Source organism: Melozone crissalis, unplaced genomic scaffold, assembly GCF_028551555.1.
Source record: "Melozone crissalis strain CALT ecotype California unplaced genomic scaffold, PUWL_Pcris_2 ptg000063l_1, whole genome shotgun sequence".
In the NCBI taxonomy this organism is placed as follows: domain Eukaryota; kingdom Metazoa; phylum Chordata; class Aves; order Passeriformes; family Passerellidae; genus Melozone; species Melozone crissalis.
The window spans coordinates 5,169,069-5,187,677 of NW_026535841.1; the positions used below are offsets into that span (position 1 = coordinate 5,169,069).

Genomic DNA, 18,609 nt, shown 5'->3' on the forward strand with positions numbered 1-18,609 from the left:
ACTCCACTGAAGATGACAGTTCAGAAGAGGAGAGTTGGGGTGTGTCCTCTGGGGGCTGGGATGGCTTTGTCTGTCTCAGGATGTACTCTAGGGAGAGAGGTGGTTCACTTCTCCCAGGCTTTGGAGCTGTTCATCAAATAACCCAGTCAAAAGCTGCTGTGGTAGATGGTCTGTATTTTTAAGGGAAATGTGGGATGCTCTTTGGTCCCTTAGCCCCTCAGTTCAGTTCTCTTGCTGTTCAGTGGTGTAACTGTGGCACATGTCACTGTCACAGCTGACCAGTGGCCATTGGTCATGTTGATCACCACTTCAGTGCTGAACAATCTCAGTGATAATTTGGTGTCACCACTGTGCAATTTATTGCCATAGTAAGTGCACATTCATTAACATTTGAGTCCTTTTTCAGTCATTTCTAGAAAATAAGAAAATGGTGGAAGTATTTTCAGTCCTTCAAGATTTCCTATACTGTTTAATTATATTAATATCTAATTATTTTTTTCCACTTTTGCATGAGAAGGGCAGTAGTTTCCATAGCACTTTATTGGACAAATCATACTATATTCCCAAAGGATTTTTCCTCATTTTCAAACTTCTTTGGAATGTACTTGTGTGATATGATTTAGCAGAGATTAATTTCTTAGGTTACTATGAGACCTAAGATTCACCACACCTCCTTGTAATGTGGATGACAGAATTTATCATTCATTGCTGAAATGCCCAGACACATCCTATAATCTTTCTTGTGTTGGTCAATACCAGCTACTGTGTGAGTAGAACATTTTTCTCCTCCAGTAAAGCTTTCTTCCTCCTGCTGTGTAGAGAGGGACAGTGGTTTAAGGCTAAAAATATCCAGCCAATAATTAAAAAAGAAAAGTGTAAAAGCAAACAGATACTGAGCAAACAGAGAGAAAAATCCCACATGAGAAATAGAGAGGGTTTTACTGAAGCTGCTCATGTTAAATAGGAGCTCAGAACGTGTTTGGGATTTAATATTTCTCCCTTGAACTACTTTTGCAGTATTTTTGCCCTACATAAGCTGACTAATACTGCAGTATTGTATCTGCAATGCTCTTCATCTGCATTTAGAAATTTAAACTTCGGCATTCTCTGTCAGCACAGATAGGATATAGAAAGGAAATGTTTTCTGTAGACACCTGATACTTGAATATTAACTGGACTAATGAAAGACTGGAAGGACCATTTGTTATATGCTATAGCCAAGACCCTGTAGAAAGGAAGGAGCAAAATGTTTTAACAACAGGAATCCAAAAGGTTTAATTTTTTCAAGGAGGGGAGGGAAGCTGAATCTTGCACCAGAATTAGAAGGACTTAATTCTCAAGGATCCAGCTGAAGGCTGGAATGACAGGTTAGCTAGGTTGGTAGGAAGTGTTTAAAGGAAATGCAGCTGACAAACAGGGTCTTGCTTCGGGCCAAATGAATTTTATAAGTGACTGTCTAATTCATTGAATTGTTTCAATTCCCTTTACAGTATGTATTTCTATACTCTTGTGGCATTGGTAGTAATTTGGAATCCTAATGTGACTTGAATTGAAGCCAGGTAGAATCACAGAATCACTTAGGTTGGAAAAGACCATTAAGATCATCAAGTCCTACCCTTAACCTAAAACTAAAAAAGCCACTGTTGGAGCTGCTCTGTTGCTGCTGCTAAATGGCAAATACTTAGGTTTACTCAGCATCTTTGTGTATGAGGCTGAAGCTTTGCCATATCTATTATGAGCTACTCAAGTGTACATTTTATACCAGTCAGTATTATCAACCAAGTAAGTCATGGACGATCAGCTGTGTTCACAGGATGGGTTTTTCCTTTTTATAGGTGCTGCCCCATTATCAGCTCCAGCATTTTCCTTAGTCTTTCCTCTCCTGAAGACAGTTATGATTGAGACACCCCATAGCAGTGAAGACAAGGAGGAGTTCCTGGTCAAGATCCTGCAGATTCTTACAGTCCATGCTCAGCTGAGATCATCAGGAAATGGCCAATCTTTGTTGGTGGATGAGGTGAGAGCTGTGGTGTCAGATTATCTCCTTCAGATGAGCCATGGGATGAAACAGCTGATGTGTAAACTGGACAAAGCAGATGAATTGTCCAGGTTAGAGTTACCTGTAAAAAAGGATTGTTTTCTGCCATGGGTTTTGGTACCTGTCCAGCCTGAGGTTTTGACTGGGATGTTTTAAGGAGTGTCATACATAGGCAAGGCATTTTGAAATCACAAGATAAAAGTCTTTTTCCTTCCTCCCCACCCTTTTCTCCCCTCAACCTTACAGAATGGCCCAGAGTTGCTGCCCCGCAGGGACATGCTGGTTCTGCTGACCCGGGTGATAGGAACAGGTTCTCCACGGTTACAGGTGAGTGCTCAGCTTCACAACCACAGTCTGCATTCCCCCTAAGTTTCATCAGCATCTAAATGAGGGAAATGTACCCACTGGTTTAAATCTCTGATGCTGGTGATTGATACATTCCCAGTTTTCTTCTGTGTTTATGGTATTCTTGGATTAAAATGTCTGCATCTTTTTTTCTGTGGGTTTTATTGCACCAAATATATTCTTCAGTCTTTCAAAAGTGACATTTTTTTCTTTCTCTAAGGCCTTGCTCTGCCGGATAAGCTCAGTAGTCTCTCCTCTGAGTGTGTTGTAAGGGGTGAAGTGGCAGAAGGGTCAATAATGAAAAGCAAAGAGTTGGGCTGAACTTGTCATGGTTTGGTCACTGTTCTTTGGGAATTTCTTGTGCTGTGGCAGCACTCATTGCTTGCTCTGCCAGCAGCTCAGGGTGTAGTGGGGTGTGTGCCACGTGCTGGTGCTGTTGTAGGTGCTGGCCTCGGAGGCGCTGACGGCGCTGTGCGCGAGCAGCAGCGGGGAGGACGGCTGTGCCTACGCCGAGCAGGAGGAGATCGATGTGCTCCTGCAGGCCCTGCAGTCTCCCTGCATGAACGTTCGAGATGCAGCTCTCAGGGTAGGTGGGAATCATTCAGGTCACACCAAACTCCTTAAGTTTTTGGGAGGTGGATCTTCCCTTAACACTGATGCAGAAAGGCTTCAGTTGTGATGCCAGGCTTTGGGCAGTGTGTCAGTCATGCTTTTTGTGCCAGATTTATCTGCAAAAACAGTACTCTGGGTTTATCCACACCTTTGTTTCCTTAAAAAAGGTATAATTAGGACTACTTAACACCTTCTGTTTACAACTGGATGGAGCTTAGTCTTAAAGAGAGAAGCTGTCAAAAAATTCCTGTCTGTACTAGGCCTTGTTATTGGAAAGCTTCAGGCTTAGTCACTTCTGAGAATATGGAAAGAAAAACCTCAAGGGTGCTTGGTGTTCTTTGCCATGAAACAAATTCCAGTTTAGCCCACCTGAGCTGTTTTGTCTGTACTTAGAAGCAGAACAGACTGTAGTCACCAGAACCTCTCTGCAACCTGCCTGTGGAGCACCTCTTCTTGAGTCTCATCATCTCACATACTAGCAATAGGAACTCCTTGACCAAAATGGGCAGTGTAAGGCACAAACAAACATGAATTTTCACACTTCCAACCACTGAGAGCTTGACTTGCCAGAAGTTTTAAGAGTTTTAAAGCATCTGTATCTAAAAATCAGATCCTAGCACTGATTTTCCTGTTAACTAATTCAGGGACTGATGGAGCTACAAATGGTTCTACCAACCCCAGACAGTGATGAGAAGAATGGACTGAACCTGCTGCGTCGCCTCTGGGTAGTGAAGTTTGATGTTGAAGATGAGATTCAGAAGCTGGCAGAGAGGTAAGGGTTCTTTTTTATTGATTGGGGTTTAGGGGGCCCTCTTCTCTGCCCACAGCATGGAGCTACACTCAGGGGCTTTGCCCCACAGCTGGAGGGCAGCTGTAGGTCTCTGCAGTTGTGCAAGTGGCAGTGGCTTCTTTGCTGAAGGGTGACCCACTCTGTGTGTGTGCTGCAGGCTGTGGGAGTCCATGGGTCTGGAGCTGCAGCCTGACCTGTGTTCCCTGCTGATCAAAGATGTCATCTACCACGAGGAGGCAGTGCGACAGGCAGGGGCTGAGGCTCTTTCCAGAGCTGTAGCTCAGTACCGAAAGCAAGCAGCAGAGGTCATGAGCAAGCTCACAGAGATCTACCAGGAGAAGCTCTATGTAAGTACTCTTACCCTATGGGGTGACAGGCACGAGCTGCTGCTTTATTTTCTGTTAGTCACTTCTTTTGTCTGTCCTGAAGAAGTGCATTGAATCTACTGTTGTCCTTTTTGAGCTTAGCACAGACTTCAGTGTCCTGAACTTCATGTTGTCAGCCACTAATGGCACCATTGGACAGGTGAGAGGGGTGCCTTAGATGATACAGAAAGGCTGTGGTAGGGCAGTGTCAGTTGAAGTAATTTTGACTTAAAACTTGCTTCCTGCTTGTGGTATCATAACTCTGTGCACCATTATCAAATGGCATTGCAGGTATGGTTGACAAATTCTCTGCATGCCTCTCCTTGGAAAAGGCATTTTAATGAAATCTTTCCTCCTTCCAGAGGCCACCTCCCGTTTTGGATGCTTTGGGACGAGTGATATCTGAATCACCACCTGACCAGTGGGAAGCAAGGTACAGTTGTATTCAGACTGATCTCATCACTTCCTGTGCATGCAAATGAAATGGTTTTGATTTTTATTTAGAACAAAAAATTACATGCAGTTGTATTGACTTGCTGTTTTCATGTGCCTTTCAGGCAAACTGGGGGCAGGTGGAACTCCATCAAAATATTGGGTGCTGTTATCTCAGTGTCCTGATAAAAAGTCTTTCCTTCTCAGACTGTCTGAGTTTTGTCTTAGCTTACCGTGTTCCCACCTCCGTATGGGCCATTGATTGTTTCAAGAGCACAGTGCAAGCCTTAATGAACTGGCCAAATTCCAGTTTGGATAATTACTTTCTGTTTACTTGTATGTTCTGTACAGGTTTAATTGGAGATCATCTTGTTTGCTACTTCTGTTGATCTAATCTGTCCTTTAATGCTGATGTACGTTGTTGTAAAGCTGCTGCATTTCAGCAGTAGTTCATGTGATCCTGATGTCTAAGTTGGCTCAAGTATCCCTAAAGCCTAATTGAGATAAAAACTATTATATGGCTGAGGGATTGTTGTCCTTGTGGGAGACTGCAGCATGGAGTTATGTAATGAAATGCACAGAGGTTGGACACTGTGAGGCATTTTGTTTCCATAATGGTTCTCGCTATCAGTTTCTGTAATTGCTGCTGATAGCAAATGTGATTGTGAGCTCTCAGTTCTGTGAGAAGTCAGTAAGCTCACAGGCTCATCACCTTCTTCCCAGGTGTGGCATAGCACTGGCCCTTAACAAGCTGTCAGAGCATCTGGACAGTTCTCAGGTGAAGCCCCTCTTTCAGTTTTTTGTGCCGGATGCTCTGAATGATCGCAGTCCTGAGGTCAGGAAGTGCATGTTGGATGCAGCTCTTTCAACACTCAACACTCATGGCAAAGTAAGTCTGAATGTATCTGTCTCTGTCAGGGGAAAAAAGATGTGATGGATATGTAGATACTGCATTGGAGCCCATAGTCTTGGTTTTTTTTTAATTATAAATTTCTTAAAGGTTGCTGTTACTTGTAACAGCTGAAAACTTTCATTTAGGAATTTTTGTGTTTAGAGTTTTTTTGTTAGTGTCTAGTGTTGACTAAGTGTGTTCATCCTACATTGCTACAAAATGTAATATCCCTGGATCAACTGGAGTTAAAATGGTATAAAATTAGAGTAATGAAAGTAAAATCAGACCATAGATCTTTTAATCCTGCAAAGATGAGAATTCTTTTTCAGGCTTCATGCAAAGCAAAACATGAAACCTTGCTGATTTTTGGCTTAATTAAACTTAAAACATTGAGGAGCTGAGGACCATCCTTCTTCCTGCCAGCTCTTCCCCAGCAGTGTCAGATGGGGAAGGCGTGCAGGGTGTGAGTTGCTCAGCTTCTGATTTCCTCATATGTGCCAGTCACCTCTGGACAGATGTCTGTATTTTTTAGTTTAGCCCATGACAATTGGGGTATTTTCATATTATTCATTCTTTCATTGTGTTTCTTAGAAAAATAATGTGAAGTTTGATGTTTCTGCTCTCCCTTGACAAATGGGGCAAGCAGAGGAGCAGGCACTGATGTTCAGGCCTGGGAGCTTGTGTTGCTTCTGGCAGAACATCATGCTGGCAGGCTTGGGGATTCTAATTTTGAAGAACTGATTTTTCTCTAGCGGGAAATATTTGTTGCCTGTCGGGATGGTACAAGGTCTTATGTGATGTGACACATGAAATGAACTGTAAATACAGTGTGATTGTTCAGTTGTTGGCTCAGAGAAGAACAAACAAGTCCACTGAGCATAGCAAATCTCACTCTGAGTGGACTCTAGTGGCAAGTTCTGTGGTTTTGTTTTTCAGGACAATGTTAACTCTCTCTTGCCAGTGTTTGAAGAATTCCTGAAAAATGCTCCTAATGATGCCAGTTATGATGCTGTCAGGCAAAGCGTGGTCATTCTGATGGGGTCACTGGCAAAACATCTGGACAAGAGTGACCCTAAAGTGAAACCAATTGTTGGCAAACTGATAGCAGCCTTGTCCACTCCATCTCAGCAGGTAGGTGCCTTTGGGAGGAATTGTCAGGTTCCACACAGAGGCAGGTTAACACCAGGATACTGTTAGGGATGGCAGAGAGATGAAAAATGGTGACAGGTTTCACTTGGGGTGCATTCTGAGGGGAATTTATGTTGGTAATGACTGTTTTGTGATCTGGTGGCTGGTGGATTGTTTTATAGGTTCAAGAGTCAGTGGCAAGCTGTTTACCACCTCTGGTGCCTGCAATTAAGGAAGATGCAGGAGGAATGATCCAGAAGCTGATGCAGTTGCTGTTGGAGTCTGATAAATATGCTGAGCGCAAAGGTGCAGCCTATGGCCTGGCAGGGCTGGTGAAAGGCCTGGGCATCCTCTCTCTCAAGCAGCAGGAGATGATGACCACACTGACCGATGCCATCCAGGACAAGAAGAACTTCCGCCGGCGGGAGGGTAAGGGACAGGAGCTTTCCCTCCACATACTCATCATTTCTCTTGTACCTACTACCACTGTGTTCAGGTGAAGTTCCTGCACCCCTGTGTTTGGTTTAGCTACATTTATTTTACTGAAGTTTGGCAAGAAAGAAATGGGAAGTATCTCTTGTGAGGCTGTTGGTTGTGTATAGTGTCCCAAAATTGCTCAATTCACATTGTAGTGGAAGGATTTCTAGTCCTAGACCATATGGATGTGCCCCCCTCTCCTGTTTTCAAAGGCAGGTGTTGCTGGGGGAGAGCTCCTTTTCTGAGGCCACAAATCCCTACTACAGCACAAGACACAAGGGCAAGAAAGCAAGAGACTTTCAGCTGTGAGATTTGAGTGCTTTTGGAACAATATTTAGCAAATTGTGTCTTCTTTTCCCATCCTCCTTAAATGAAGTTGTATTTTCCTCTGACTGTTCTTTTTGGGTTTTTAGGGGCTCTGTTTGCCTTCGAGATGCTCTGCAGTATGCTTGGGAAGCTGTTTGAGCCCTATGTGGTTCATGTGCTGCCTCACCTGCTGCTTTGTTTTGGAGATGGGAACCAGTATGTGCGAGAGGTAAGGGGCTTGAAATTTCTGCTATCACAGAGTGTTAAAAAATCCAGATGGAATGGATACGGATGCAAATCCTGTTTGTAACAAGGCAAATAGAGAAGGTGACCTATCCCTTGAGATACCATTAATAACAATTTGATCTTCTTAGTAACTGAAAGCATCTGATTTCATTGGCCATTAATTGGGAGCTACTTAGCCAGCTGCATCATTGTAGTGAGACACTATTTACATGAAGGCTTTGTTCCCAGAGAGTCTCAGAGGAAGGAAAACAGTGTTGTGTCACAGTTTGTAAGTGTTCTCTTCTCCTTGGAGGCTGCAGATGACTGTGCCAAAGCTGTAATGAGCAATCTGAGTACTCATGGAGTGAAGCTGGTTTTGCCATCACTTCTTGCGGCACTAGAAGAGGAATCTTGGAGAACTAAAGCTGGTATGGACCAATATGCGCCTGACTTGACTGAGAGTGACTTTGCTGTCATCCCCCTTGTGTATTCCTTCATCCCTACACATGGCCATGATGGTTATTGTATTATAAGGGACTGTGGAACTTCTCCAGCTTTTTACAGCTGAGTTCCCTGACACATTTGAGTAACCTTTTTCCCTCTGGCATATTCAAGGGACAGTTTGTATCCCGTCTCTATAGCTGTACTTCAGAACCTGGAATTTCCTTAACATATTCCTTCTCCCTTGAACAGAATAAAAGTATTTTTTGGTGTCTTTAGGTGGCATAGGGTGACTTAGGCTGAAATGTATTTTCTTTGTATTCTCCGACTGGTAGATTTGAGTTTGGGGTAAATGTGATCATCTCACGTCAGTTCTTAATACTGTGCTTTGTCTTTTCTTTTGTCTTTTTTTTCTTGGTGTGCTTTCTTCACAGGCTCAGTGGAATTGCTGGGGGCTATGGCATACTGTGCTCCCAAGCAGCTCTCCTCCTGCTTACCCAACATTGTGCCCAAACTCACTGAAGTGCTGACAGATTCCCATGTGAAGGTGCAGAATGCAGGGCAGCAGGCTCTTAGGCAGATTGGGTCTGTCATCAGGAATCCAGAGATCCTGGGTAAGACCTGTCTGTGCATCTCTAATGTCCTGATGTGACTGTGGTTTATAATAGTAAGGTTTAGGTTCGTGATATTTAGGATTAAATGCAAATTTGTATAGAAATGAAACTAATCCTACAGAAGTGAAATATGAAAGCTTAATAGCAGCTGTCTGCCTCCAGGCTTTTTAAATGTTCCTGTCCATTTTTCCATCTGTTGTTAATAGAGTTTCCTCTGTCCTTGTGCTGCTTGTTGCCTAAAACATCCCATGAGAGCACACCAGTTCATCCTGATACATTTTTGGTTTATGTACAAATAAAGTCTTTTCTCTCCTTTTTAAAAACATTCAGCAATTGCTCCAGTTCTGTTGGATGCTCTTACTGACCCCTCCAGGAAGACTCAGAAGTGTTTGCAGACTCTACTGGATACCAAATTTGTCCATTTCATTGATGCTCCATCCTTAGCCCTGATCATGCCAATTGTTCAGAGAGCTTTCCAGGATCGTTCCACAGACACCAGGAAAATGGCTGCCCAGATCATTGGGAACATGTACTCCCTGACTGACCAGAAGGTACAGTGCTGAAAAAGCCTTCTAACTATATTCTAACTGATCACTGTGACAAGCACTAGAGACAATTTATTTGGCTTGGATTTTTGCTGTTAAGATAAAAAATACTAGCATGTATGCAGCTTCTTAATTAAATGTATGTAAATGAGCAGATGACTATAAGGATAGTGACAGTTCTGAGGTCCTTAAGACTGTCAGCTTTGGTCATCTAGTTATTGCCATTTATCTCTGCAAAAAGGTCTTGTAATTTTTACCATATAAGAAATGCCTCAACAAACAAACAAGTGAAACACAGATCAGCTGCTAACAAATGGATCCAGGGTTTATTTGAAAAGTATTTGTAGGACCTGACTGTAGGCTAAAGATCTGTGTTTAATTTTTGTGCTGATAATCTCTACATTTAAACCTTGTGTAAATGTTAAGAGTGTTGGATTTTCCTAAGACACAAACTGCTTGGGTTGTGAGTGAGCATTAAAAAGGTTTTGAGTGATTTGCACAGAACTGGTGTTCTTGGACTTGCAGAATAATTCACTGTGCTTATCTGCAGTATTGTGAGAGCAGCTAATTAAACTCTCAGGATGTTAAGGATGTTTGGTGATTATAAGGGGTGAATATCCTTTACATGAAGGTGACTGTTTTCTCTCATTTTGAATCTGGTGCTGACTTTTTGGGCTCTTTGTTTTAGGATCTGGCTCCCTACCTACCCAGTGTGACCCCTGGACTGAAGGCCTCTCTGTTGGATCCTGTACCTGAAGTAAGCCTTCTGTACAAACACAATTTGTCTTTGAGTGCATTAGGTTAAACATTGTCCTAATCAGTCTGGCACACCTGTAGCACCTTTGACTGGACATTTTGCAGATCTCTGTTTCTCTTGTCTGTTAGGTGCGCACAGTGTCTGCAAAGGCCCTGGGGGCCATGGTGAAGGGTATGGGAGAGTCATGCTTTGAGGATTTGTTGCCGTGGCTGATGGAGACACTGACATATGAGCAGAGCTCAGTGGATCGCTCTGGTGCTGCTCAAGGTGGGGACAGCTCAGTGTGAGCGCTGAGCTCAGGTCTTCTCATATTAAATCAGATTAGCTGCTTGTTTTTTGTGTATATCAGCTCTGTTCCCTGCTTTTTTTCCCCAGGTCTGGCTGAGGTTATGGCTGGTTTGGGGGTAGAAAAGCTGGAGAAACTTATGCCAGAGATTGTAGCAACTGCCAGTAAAGTGGATATTGCTCCACATGTACGAGATGGTTATATCATGATGTTCAACTACCTGCCAATTACCTTTGGAGACAAGTTCACTCCCTATGTTGGTCCCATCATTCCTTGTATCCTTAAGGTATGTAGCAAAACTGAAGAATTTTATTTATCACAGAATCAAAATAAGCCTCCAGAATATTTTAAGTAAAAATATTGATAATTGTGGGATGTGCAGAGAGTTATAAATTATTTCTCCTAAGTTACCAGCTTGCTGTCTCTTACTTTTTTGAAGTCATCTTCATGCATTCACAACTCCGTAGTTCATTCAGTTTTCATGGAGGGGAGAGAAAAAATTGGTTTGTTTTCCTCCTGTTGCTTTTGTGTATTGTGCTGAAAGGCTGAGTTGTCTGAGCCCCTTTTGTGCCCCTGTGTGCAGGCCCTGGCAGACGAGAACGAGTTTGTGCGGGACACGGCGCTGCGCGCGGGGCAGCGAATCATCAGCATGTACGCCGAGACTGCCATCGCTCTGCTCCTGCCACAGCTCGAGGATGGGCTCTTTGATGACTTGTGGAGGATAAGGTAAGGCACAACCAGCTTAGCCACAAATGTTTCCCTTCTGTGCTTGAAAAACTGGTGTGATTTAGGCTCTGTGTTTCTCCTCAGAAAAATGCAGAGACCTTCTGTGAAGCAAAAACAAGTGTCTCTTTTTGCTTGTTGGTTTGATTAGGATGCCCTACAGCACTTGAGTCTGCAAAGCCCTGCCAGGGTGGATCAGGTTTCCTACTACCTGCAGAGCATTCATGCTGGATTATTAATTCTGGCAGTGACTCTGAAATGCACTTCCAAGGAAGTTGATGTGGCAATATTTAGCCCTTGTGTACTGTTTTTCATTTCTCCAAATGCTGAGCAAGTTATTGTTCTCCTGTGTATGGAGATGCGCAGTGGAGCACTCACAGCCAATAGCAGTTACTCAAAAATTAGCTGCACTAAATGATTTGTGCTAGCTGAGTGCTGCTAAGTACTCTTGCCCCAGGTGGATGTCGTTTGGGTTAGACACATGCAGGCAATGTCTTGTTCCTTTTTAGAGTCAAGGCTATTCTTGGAATCATTGCTTTGATTTGAAAATTCTCTCAGCCCTTCCAGTTTGGAATTCATTCCTTCCCTTTCTATCATGCTGCTTTCAGCTATGTTGGCAGACTGATGTGACACATCAGCCCATGCAGCATTTCAGTGCTGACCCAGCTGTGCTTCACATTTGGCTCCAGTCTGTAGCTGACATCCTGTCAGAATTGGACAGGTACTGCCTGAGCACCCTGTTTGTAATACTTGACTTGCTCCTGTTGCCAGGTTTAGCTCAGTTCAGCTCCTTGGGGATCTCCTATTCCATATCTCAGGAGTCACTGGAAAAATGACTACAGAAACTGCCTCAGAGGATGACAACTTTGGAACAGCCCAGTCAAACAAGGTAAGGCTGTTCTTGCCTGTTGTGCCTTTATTTTTGACAAATTCTCCTATTTTGAATCAGCATGGACAGCCTGCTGGAAAGACATACTGAATAATCATGTATTCTGTTCTTTTTATAGATTTCAGGGGCAGATAATACAATTCTGTGCTGTTTCTTTCCAGGCTATCATTAATGCTCTGGGAGTGGAGAGGAGGAACAGGGTGCTGGCAGGGCTGTACATGGGCCGCTCAGACACGCAGCTGGTGGTGCGCCAGGCCTCCTTACACGTGTGGAAAATCGTTGTCTCAAACACTCCTCGCACGCTGCGGGAAATCCTGCCAACACTCTTTGGGCTTCTGCTGAAATTCCTGGCCAGTACTTGTGCAGATAAACGAACGGTGAGGAATTAAGTTGTGCCTTCCTGATTCTGCAGGTGACTGTACAAAATACCTCCTGAGGAACAGAGGATAATTCTTCTCTATAAGTAACTCCAAAGCTGTCATCAGTTTAACTCTTCTGAGCGTGAGCAGGTCTGAGTTCTCTGCCGAAGAAAACTGTGATTGTGATGATAGTAAAACTATTTCTCAATGGTTATTTGTAATACTGTTTCCATTCCTACACTCTGTCTGCACTATGAACAGTAGCTTATGGTCAAAAGCAAACATTTGCTCACAGTTCACCTTCTAAAGTTTTATGAAAAAGGAAAATAATTAATACATTTTTGGGGACAGGTTGCAGCACGGACATTAGGAGACCTTGTCAGAAAGTTAGGTGAGAAGATTCTCCCTGAAATCATTCCTATCTTGGAAGATGGACTGAGATCAGACAAGAGTGATGAGAGGCAAGGAGTCTGCATCGGTTTGAGCGAGATCATGAAATCAACCAGCAGGGATGCGGTGAGTCACACGTGCCAGGTGAAATTCCCGTTTTCCCAGGTATTGATGTTATGGTGCAGGTATTGCACTTGAGATAGAAAAATACAGCTTGTGTTCTGTGGTCTGAAGTCAGGGCTTGTAACTGAGTTGCTGCTCAGGCAAGTTGTATGAATTTGTATCAGTTGGTAAATTTAAACATTGCCTTTTATGAGATATAATACTAGAAATCTTCCACTAGGTAGCCTTAGAACACTGCAACTATTTGTGGTGGTGGATTTTACTTTTCTTCCAATATTATTCCAAGCAAACTGCAGTTCAGTTTCAGTTATGCAAATTCTGCATTCTTCACTACTTTACTGAGTGTCTGTTATGCTTCAGATGTTCTGTAATTTTATCTCTTCATCCACAGGTGCTGCTTTTCTCCGAGTCCCTGGTTCCTACAGTGAGAAAAGCACTGTGTGATCCTCTGGAAGAAGTTCGAGAGGCTGCAGCCAAAACATTTGAGCAGCTGCACTCAACAATTGGCCATCAGGCTCTTGAAGACATCCTGCCCTTCTTGCTGAAGCAGCTGGTGAGCATTGCTCAGCATTAGTCAACAGCCTGATTAATGATGTTGTGGGACAAGTTTTGAATAATTAACTTAAAGGAGCAGGAGGATTGTAGTGGCAGACCTACCAGGGAATGACAGCAGTATTTTGTCTCCTCCTGGAGTCATCCTAGACAGTGGTAGGGAAGATGTTATGGCTTAAGCCTAGGCCTAAGAATTGCTACACCTGGCTCTGTGGCCACTGTCATCCGATGAAGTCACTTGGCCACCATTGCCTGAAATGGAAAATCTGTCTGATGTGACAGAAGAGCTTGGTTTGGGTTTTTCCAGGGATTATGTGAATATGAGAACATTTTTTAATAGAAGAACTTGGTTTTGTTTTTATGATCACATGTAAAATTGTCCCTTGAAACAGGGCTTAGCTTAGTGGGTCACAGATCATTTCTCAGGTTTGTCTCTTTTTGTTTCCCTGTAGGATAATGAAGAGACAGCTGACTTTGCTGTGGATGGTCTTAAACAAGTTATGGCTGTCAAGAGCCGAGTGGTGCTGCCTTACTTGGTGCCAAAGGTACAATGGGAAACAAATTTTAAACTTGATATTTGTGCTGTTTTCTCTGCTTGCTGCCAGTTTTCTCTGGACCAATATAGCAAAAGGGAGAGCATAGTCTGAAATTTTCTTCTGATTTTGTGCTCAAAACATTGTTGTCTGGCTTGTGATGCATAAATATTTCATGTTGTAGAGAAAGTGAGACTCCTTCTGAAAAAAACTTTCTGCTTGTCCCAATTTTTGGTGTTATTTTTTATTTTTGTAGCTGACTACCCCCCCAGTGAACACCCGGGTGCTGGCTTTCCTCTCCTCAGTGGCAGGGGATGCTCTGACACGGCATTTGAGTGTCATCCTGCCTGCCATGATGTCTGCACTCAAAGAGAAGCTGGGCACCAGTGAAGAGCAATTGGCAAGTAGCACAGCTCAGCTCTTTGTTGTGACAGGTTGCCTGAAGATAGTGCACCAGGTTTACTTCCCATCCCAGAATCTGTGTTCTCTAGATTCACAGATTGCATGTTTAATTCAGTCCATTAGCTTCTCCAGGATGAGTCTTTTTGCCTGGTGGCATATTGTGAGTCAAAAAACGTATGCTTTCCAAATCTATTTGTATCCATTTAAAAGTCTCCTTGGCCTGCTACAAGATACAATTCTCAGTTTGCTTATTCCTGGAGAGCTGCCAGAAAGTCTAGTTAACTTTGTATTTATTCTTGGTGTATAAGACTGAGAGATTAAAGGGCTGCAGGGAGGAAATCTCCTATTTTGCATGCTGCACTCCTCAGGTATTGCTTTCCAAAACATCTGGTGTTTGGACTCCAGAGAACATCCTGGAGTTGTGACTGTGGACAGACATTTTCATAATCAGTTGGTGAATTAGAAATGAGTGACAGAGTCCTGTTGCCTTTCTGCTGTGGATAGCCATTAGATCAGCTTCTAGCCCCAAGTCTGCCTGGAGATCTCTAATGTACCCACAGACATGCTTGTAATTAGGGCTGTGACACACAGCATTAAACTACCTAAATCAGAAGAATGTTATCTGACAAGACTCACAGTCTCTCATGGGTGAGTAAGGTGGGGGAGACTGAGCTACTCTAATTTTTGTAAATTAGCCCTCCTGCAGCTGCTGGAGCAATCAGTTCAGCAGAGTTTGGTCACTTGATAAATTTTAAGAATTGGTCATACCTGTGTCTGCACCAGGACTGAGTCAAGCCTTTACTGGTGATGTGACCAGCTCTTTAATGAGAAACAATTAGCAGTGGGGGTGTGTTGTAGGATTTATCTAGAGACAATGCTGGGGATAACATGGAGAAACCCGGGGCTAAACTTGGCTTTGTTCTGTTTGAGAGCTAATGTAAAGTTAATTTGGACTCTTCAGGAGATGGCAAACTGCCAGTCTGTGATCCTGTCTGTGGAAGATGATGTTGGACAAAGAATTATAACTGAAGATCTGCTAGAAGCTACCCGCAGCCCTGAGCTGGGCATGAGACAGGCAGCAGCTGTCATGCTGAACATCTACTGCTCCAAGACAAAAGCAGACTACACTGGGCATCTCAGGAGCTTGGTTTCAGGCTTGATTCGCCTGTTTAATGACACCAACCCCGTAGTTCTGAATGAAAGCTGGGATGCGCTTAATTCCATCACCAAGGTGAGGGGCAGCTTAAAAAGGTTACAGGAGTAATGCCTGGCCTGAGAAGACTTCACAGAAGATATCTGGATGTCATGTTGCCTGATATTTGTTTTACTCCTCTCTCCCGCAGAAATTAGATGCTGGGAACCAGCTTGCCCTCATTGAGGACCTGCACAGGGATATCCGGATTGTAGGGAATGAGGCCAAGGGCGAGCATGTGCCAGGATTCTGTATTCCTAAGAAGGTAAAGGATCAGAATGAGTGTGGATTCATCACAGCCACAATACCCCACCTTTGGGGAGAGCTGATTGATATAGCTGTTAGAAGCAGTGACTATTTAGGCATTCCAAACCTGTATATTGGAGGACTTTTTGTACGTTAGAGCTCTTGAGTAACCCTACAGAAAGGCCCCTCTTGCAGTGAGGTCTCTGACAGTTCTGTTATGCACGTAAGTTATGGTTACTGGCTGCTTTTTGTGGGGGAGTAACACTGGACTTCTGTGCCAAATTTCTCTGGTTTAAAAATTCCCTGAGCCGCCACCACTTTTCTCATAGCAACTGGCTTAGTAAGGCGGAGAGGCATGAAATCAAACCAAATAAAAGTAGCTCTGTCAATGTGGAATCAGGCAGCTGAAGGTCAACAGGAAATTGAGAGAAACTCTCCAAGTTTGTGCATCTGGTGTATAATAGCAGCAAAAATAAGATACATATTTCTTGCATCTTAGCTTCTAAGCTTTCTTATCCGATTTTCGTGACAGGGAGTGACTTCCATACTTGTGGTGCTGCGGGAAGGTGTTTTAACTGGTAATCCAGAACAGAAGGAAGAGGCAGCAAAGGCCTTAGGGCTGGTTATAAAGCTGACTTCTGCTGAAGCTCTCAAACCATCTGTGGTGAGCATCACTGGGCCACTCATTCGAATCTTGGGAGATCGGTTCAGCTGGAATGTCAAGGTGGCTCTGCTTGAAACATTAAGCCTTCTTTTAGCTAAGGTAAGATTCAAAGTATTGGACTGTGGTTTGTGAACATTTTCCATGGCAACCTTCAGAAATACCTGTTGCTGTTCATGTAAATACAGCTGGGATGTCTGCTGCTGTGGATTTGATATGTAGGAATAGCACTGTAACTGGATTGCATTCTTCCAGCAGCTTCTGGCATACAAAAAAAGCACCCAGTGCTGAAACACTGGGCTTCTTAGAAATATTGATAAATGCTGATCCCACCTTCAAGTGATTAAAATCCACCATGAAATTAATCTCTCCTGTATCCACTGTTTTTATGTATTGTTACCTGCAAAATCCATGTAGCTCTTTGTTCAAAGATACTCTGTTCAGTATTTTTGAACAGAGCTGAGCTTTTATTCAGTGCTCTGAGTACAAAAGGCTCTGAGTACATGATAGTGTAAAGTTTCTCAGTGCTACCCTTGTATTTCAGTGTGAAGAAAAGATAATTAGATTGGAAAAGGTCAAAGGTTTTGTGGTAAATTGTTGTTTTATGTTTTTCCTGTTTTAGTATTGTGTTAGATTTAATGAGGGTTCCCTGATAATAAACTGCTGTAAAAGAGGTTTTCAGGCTTTGATCTCCAACTGCTCTTTAATACTTGACCCCACCACTTTCCTTTCTTCCACTCTGGAATAGGTGGAGATTGCTCTGAAACCGTTTTTGCCCCAGTTGCAAACAACGTTCACCAAAGCTCTGCAAGACTCAAACCGCGCCGTTCGCCTTAAAGCTGCCGACGCCCTTGGGAAGCTCATTGTCATCCATGTCAAAGTGGATCCTCTCTTCACGGAGCTCCTGAACGGAATTCGTTCCAGCGATGACTCTGCCATCAGGTGAGTTGCAGCTGACAGCTCACACCTTCCTGCTTACTGAGGATCAAAGAAAGAGCTGGGATGAATGAGAAAACCCCCAGTTAGAGTAAGATGTATGTGTTAATGAAAGCAGTGGACTGTAAACCAGGAATGGGGGTGCTGGGGCTTTCCTGTGTCAGGTGAGCTGTGAGAGTATTTAGGAGAAAGAGTGCTGGGGTCTGCCCAGTTCTTTCCTGCACATCCCCAAGCAGCCCACTTTCAGATTAAAGGCAGTACTGACTGTCAGTCTGACCTGAAGTAAAGCCAGCTGTTCTTGTACCCTATGTGCACAGATTCCTAAGACAGGAACTTCCTGACATGATAAATGTTTTAATGTTTGAACAAACAGAAAATACCTATGTTGTGTTAGAAACATGGACGTACTGTCTAGGATGGATTCTCCAGCAGTACAGAGAAGGGATCACTCTCCCAAACTGTAAGGCATCTCAGTGTAATTGCTGGGCAAGGATCTACAGGAATCCAGAGCCAAACTTCTCTTGGAGGGTGGGGGAGAGGCAGTGTCTGACTGTAGAATGTGATCTCTTCCAGGGATACAATGCTGCAAGCGCTGCGGTTTGTCACACGAGGAGCTGGTGCTAAAGTGGATGCTGCAATTAGGAAGAATATTAGCACAGTGCTGCTGGGGATGCTGGGACATGATGAGGTACTGCTGCTGCCATCTGCAAAAGTCCCCTGCTGCACACAGTCTTGTTCTTACATTTCAAATCTCAACTTTCTAACAGAATTACTATCTGTAATTCTGGGAAAATTACTAATGATGTAGTCACAGTCAAGAATTGGAGATTCCTGACCAGTCCCTGGTAACTCTGAAAAGCCTCCAGTTTAATGTTTCCCTGGCAACTGCATATGTGGGTTTGACCTGCAGCTCCTCACTAACAGGTTTCAGGTAGCTCTGCAGTCAGGATTTGCTTTTTATCTTGGAGAAAGCCTGCAGCGCCTTCTCTATATGCATGGATGTGTTTGTAGCCTCTCAGGTGAGGTTTATCATTCCGCGTGAGAAATTTTTCAGATAATGACAGATTTTTCTCCAATGAGAGAAGCTCTCCCAGTTTAATATAGGGTCTTCTGTATATAGCAGATAGCAATGGTAACATGAGGGAGATTAAATTAATCATCTCATAATTTATTTTTTATGTCAGTCTCTGCAACAGACATGATACTGTTGACATGCTAGAAATAGAAATAAATTTGGGGGAGAAATGGACAGTAATGGGATGGTCACATAAGGAAGCCAAAACAGCAAAAGCTTTGAAGTGTTAAATGAGGAGTAGTAAGAGTTTATCACAGAGACCAGCTCATCCTGTG

At 43.3% G+C, this 18,609-nt stretch overlaps 1 protein-coding gene across 2 annotated transcripts in view; it reads left to right on the forward strand.

Moving 5' to 3' along the window:
• GCN1 (GCN1 activator of EIF2AK4) overlaps positions 1-18,609 on the forward strand; it is a 38,240-nt gene that overhangs the window by 14,947 nt on the left and 4,684 nt on the right. For both annotated transcript variants that reach the window (XM_054288672.1, XM_054288673.1), the window contains exons 26-53: positions 1,836-2,017; positions 2,285-2,365; positions 2,826-2,969; positions 3,640-3,767; positions 3,943-4,132; positions 4,513-4,583; positions 5,306-5,471; positions 6,411-6,605; positions 6,785-7,031; positions 7,493-7,614; positions 7,924-8,038; positions 8,486-8,665; positions 8,996-9,216; positions 9,899-9,967; positions 10,096-10,234; positions 10,343-10,539; positions 10,837-10,979; positions 11,748-11,865; positions 12,027-12,242; positions 12,576-12,740; positions 13,129-13,290; positions 13,742-13,834; positions 14,079-14,222; positions 15,186-15,455; positions 15,568-15,681; positions 16,195-16,425; positions 17,072-17,265; positions 17,833-17,947. In XM_054288672.1, coding sequence (XP_054144647.1) covers positions 1,836-2,017; positions 2,285-2,365; positions 2,826-2,969; positions 3,640-3,767; positions 3,943-4,132; positions 4,513-4,583; positions 5,306-5,471; positions 6,411-6,605; positions 6,785-7,031; positions 7,493-7,614; positions 7,924-8,038; positions 8,486-8,665; positions 8,996-9,216; positions 9,899-9,967; positions 10,096-10,234; positions 10,343-10,539; positions 10,837-10,979; positions 11,748-11,865; positions 12,027-12,242; positions 12,576-12,740; positions 13,129-13,290; positions 13,742-13,834; positions 14,079-14,222; positions 15,186-15,455; positions 15,568-15,681; positions 16,195-16,425; positions 17,072-17,265; positions 17,833-17,947 — 4,412 coding nt within the window. The remainder of the gene's footprint in view (positions 1-1,835; positions 2,018-2,284; positions 2,366-2,825; positions 2,970-3,639; positions 3,768-3,942; positions 4,133-4,512; positions 4,584-5,305; positions 5,472-6,410; positions 6,606-6,784; positions 7,032-7,492; positions 7,615-7,923; positions 8,039-8,485; positions 8,666-8,995; positions 9,217-9,898; positions 9,968-10,095; positions 10,235-10,342; positions 10,540-10,836; positions 10,980-11,747; positions 11,866-12,026; positions 12,243-12,575; positions 12,741-13,128; positions 13,291-13,741; positions 13,835-14,078; positions 14,223-15,185; positions 15,456-15,567; positions 15,682-16,194; positions 16,426-17,071; positions 17,266-17,832; positions 17,948-18,609) is intronic.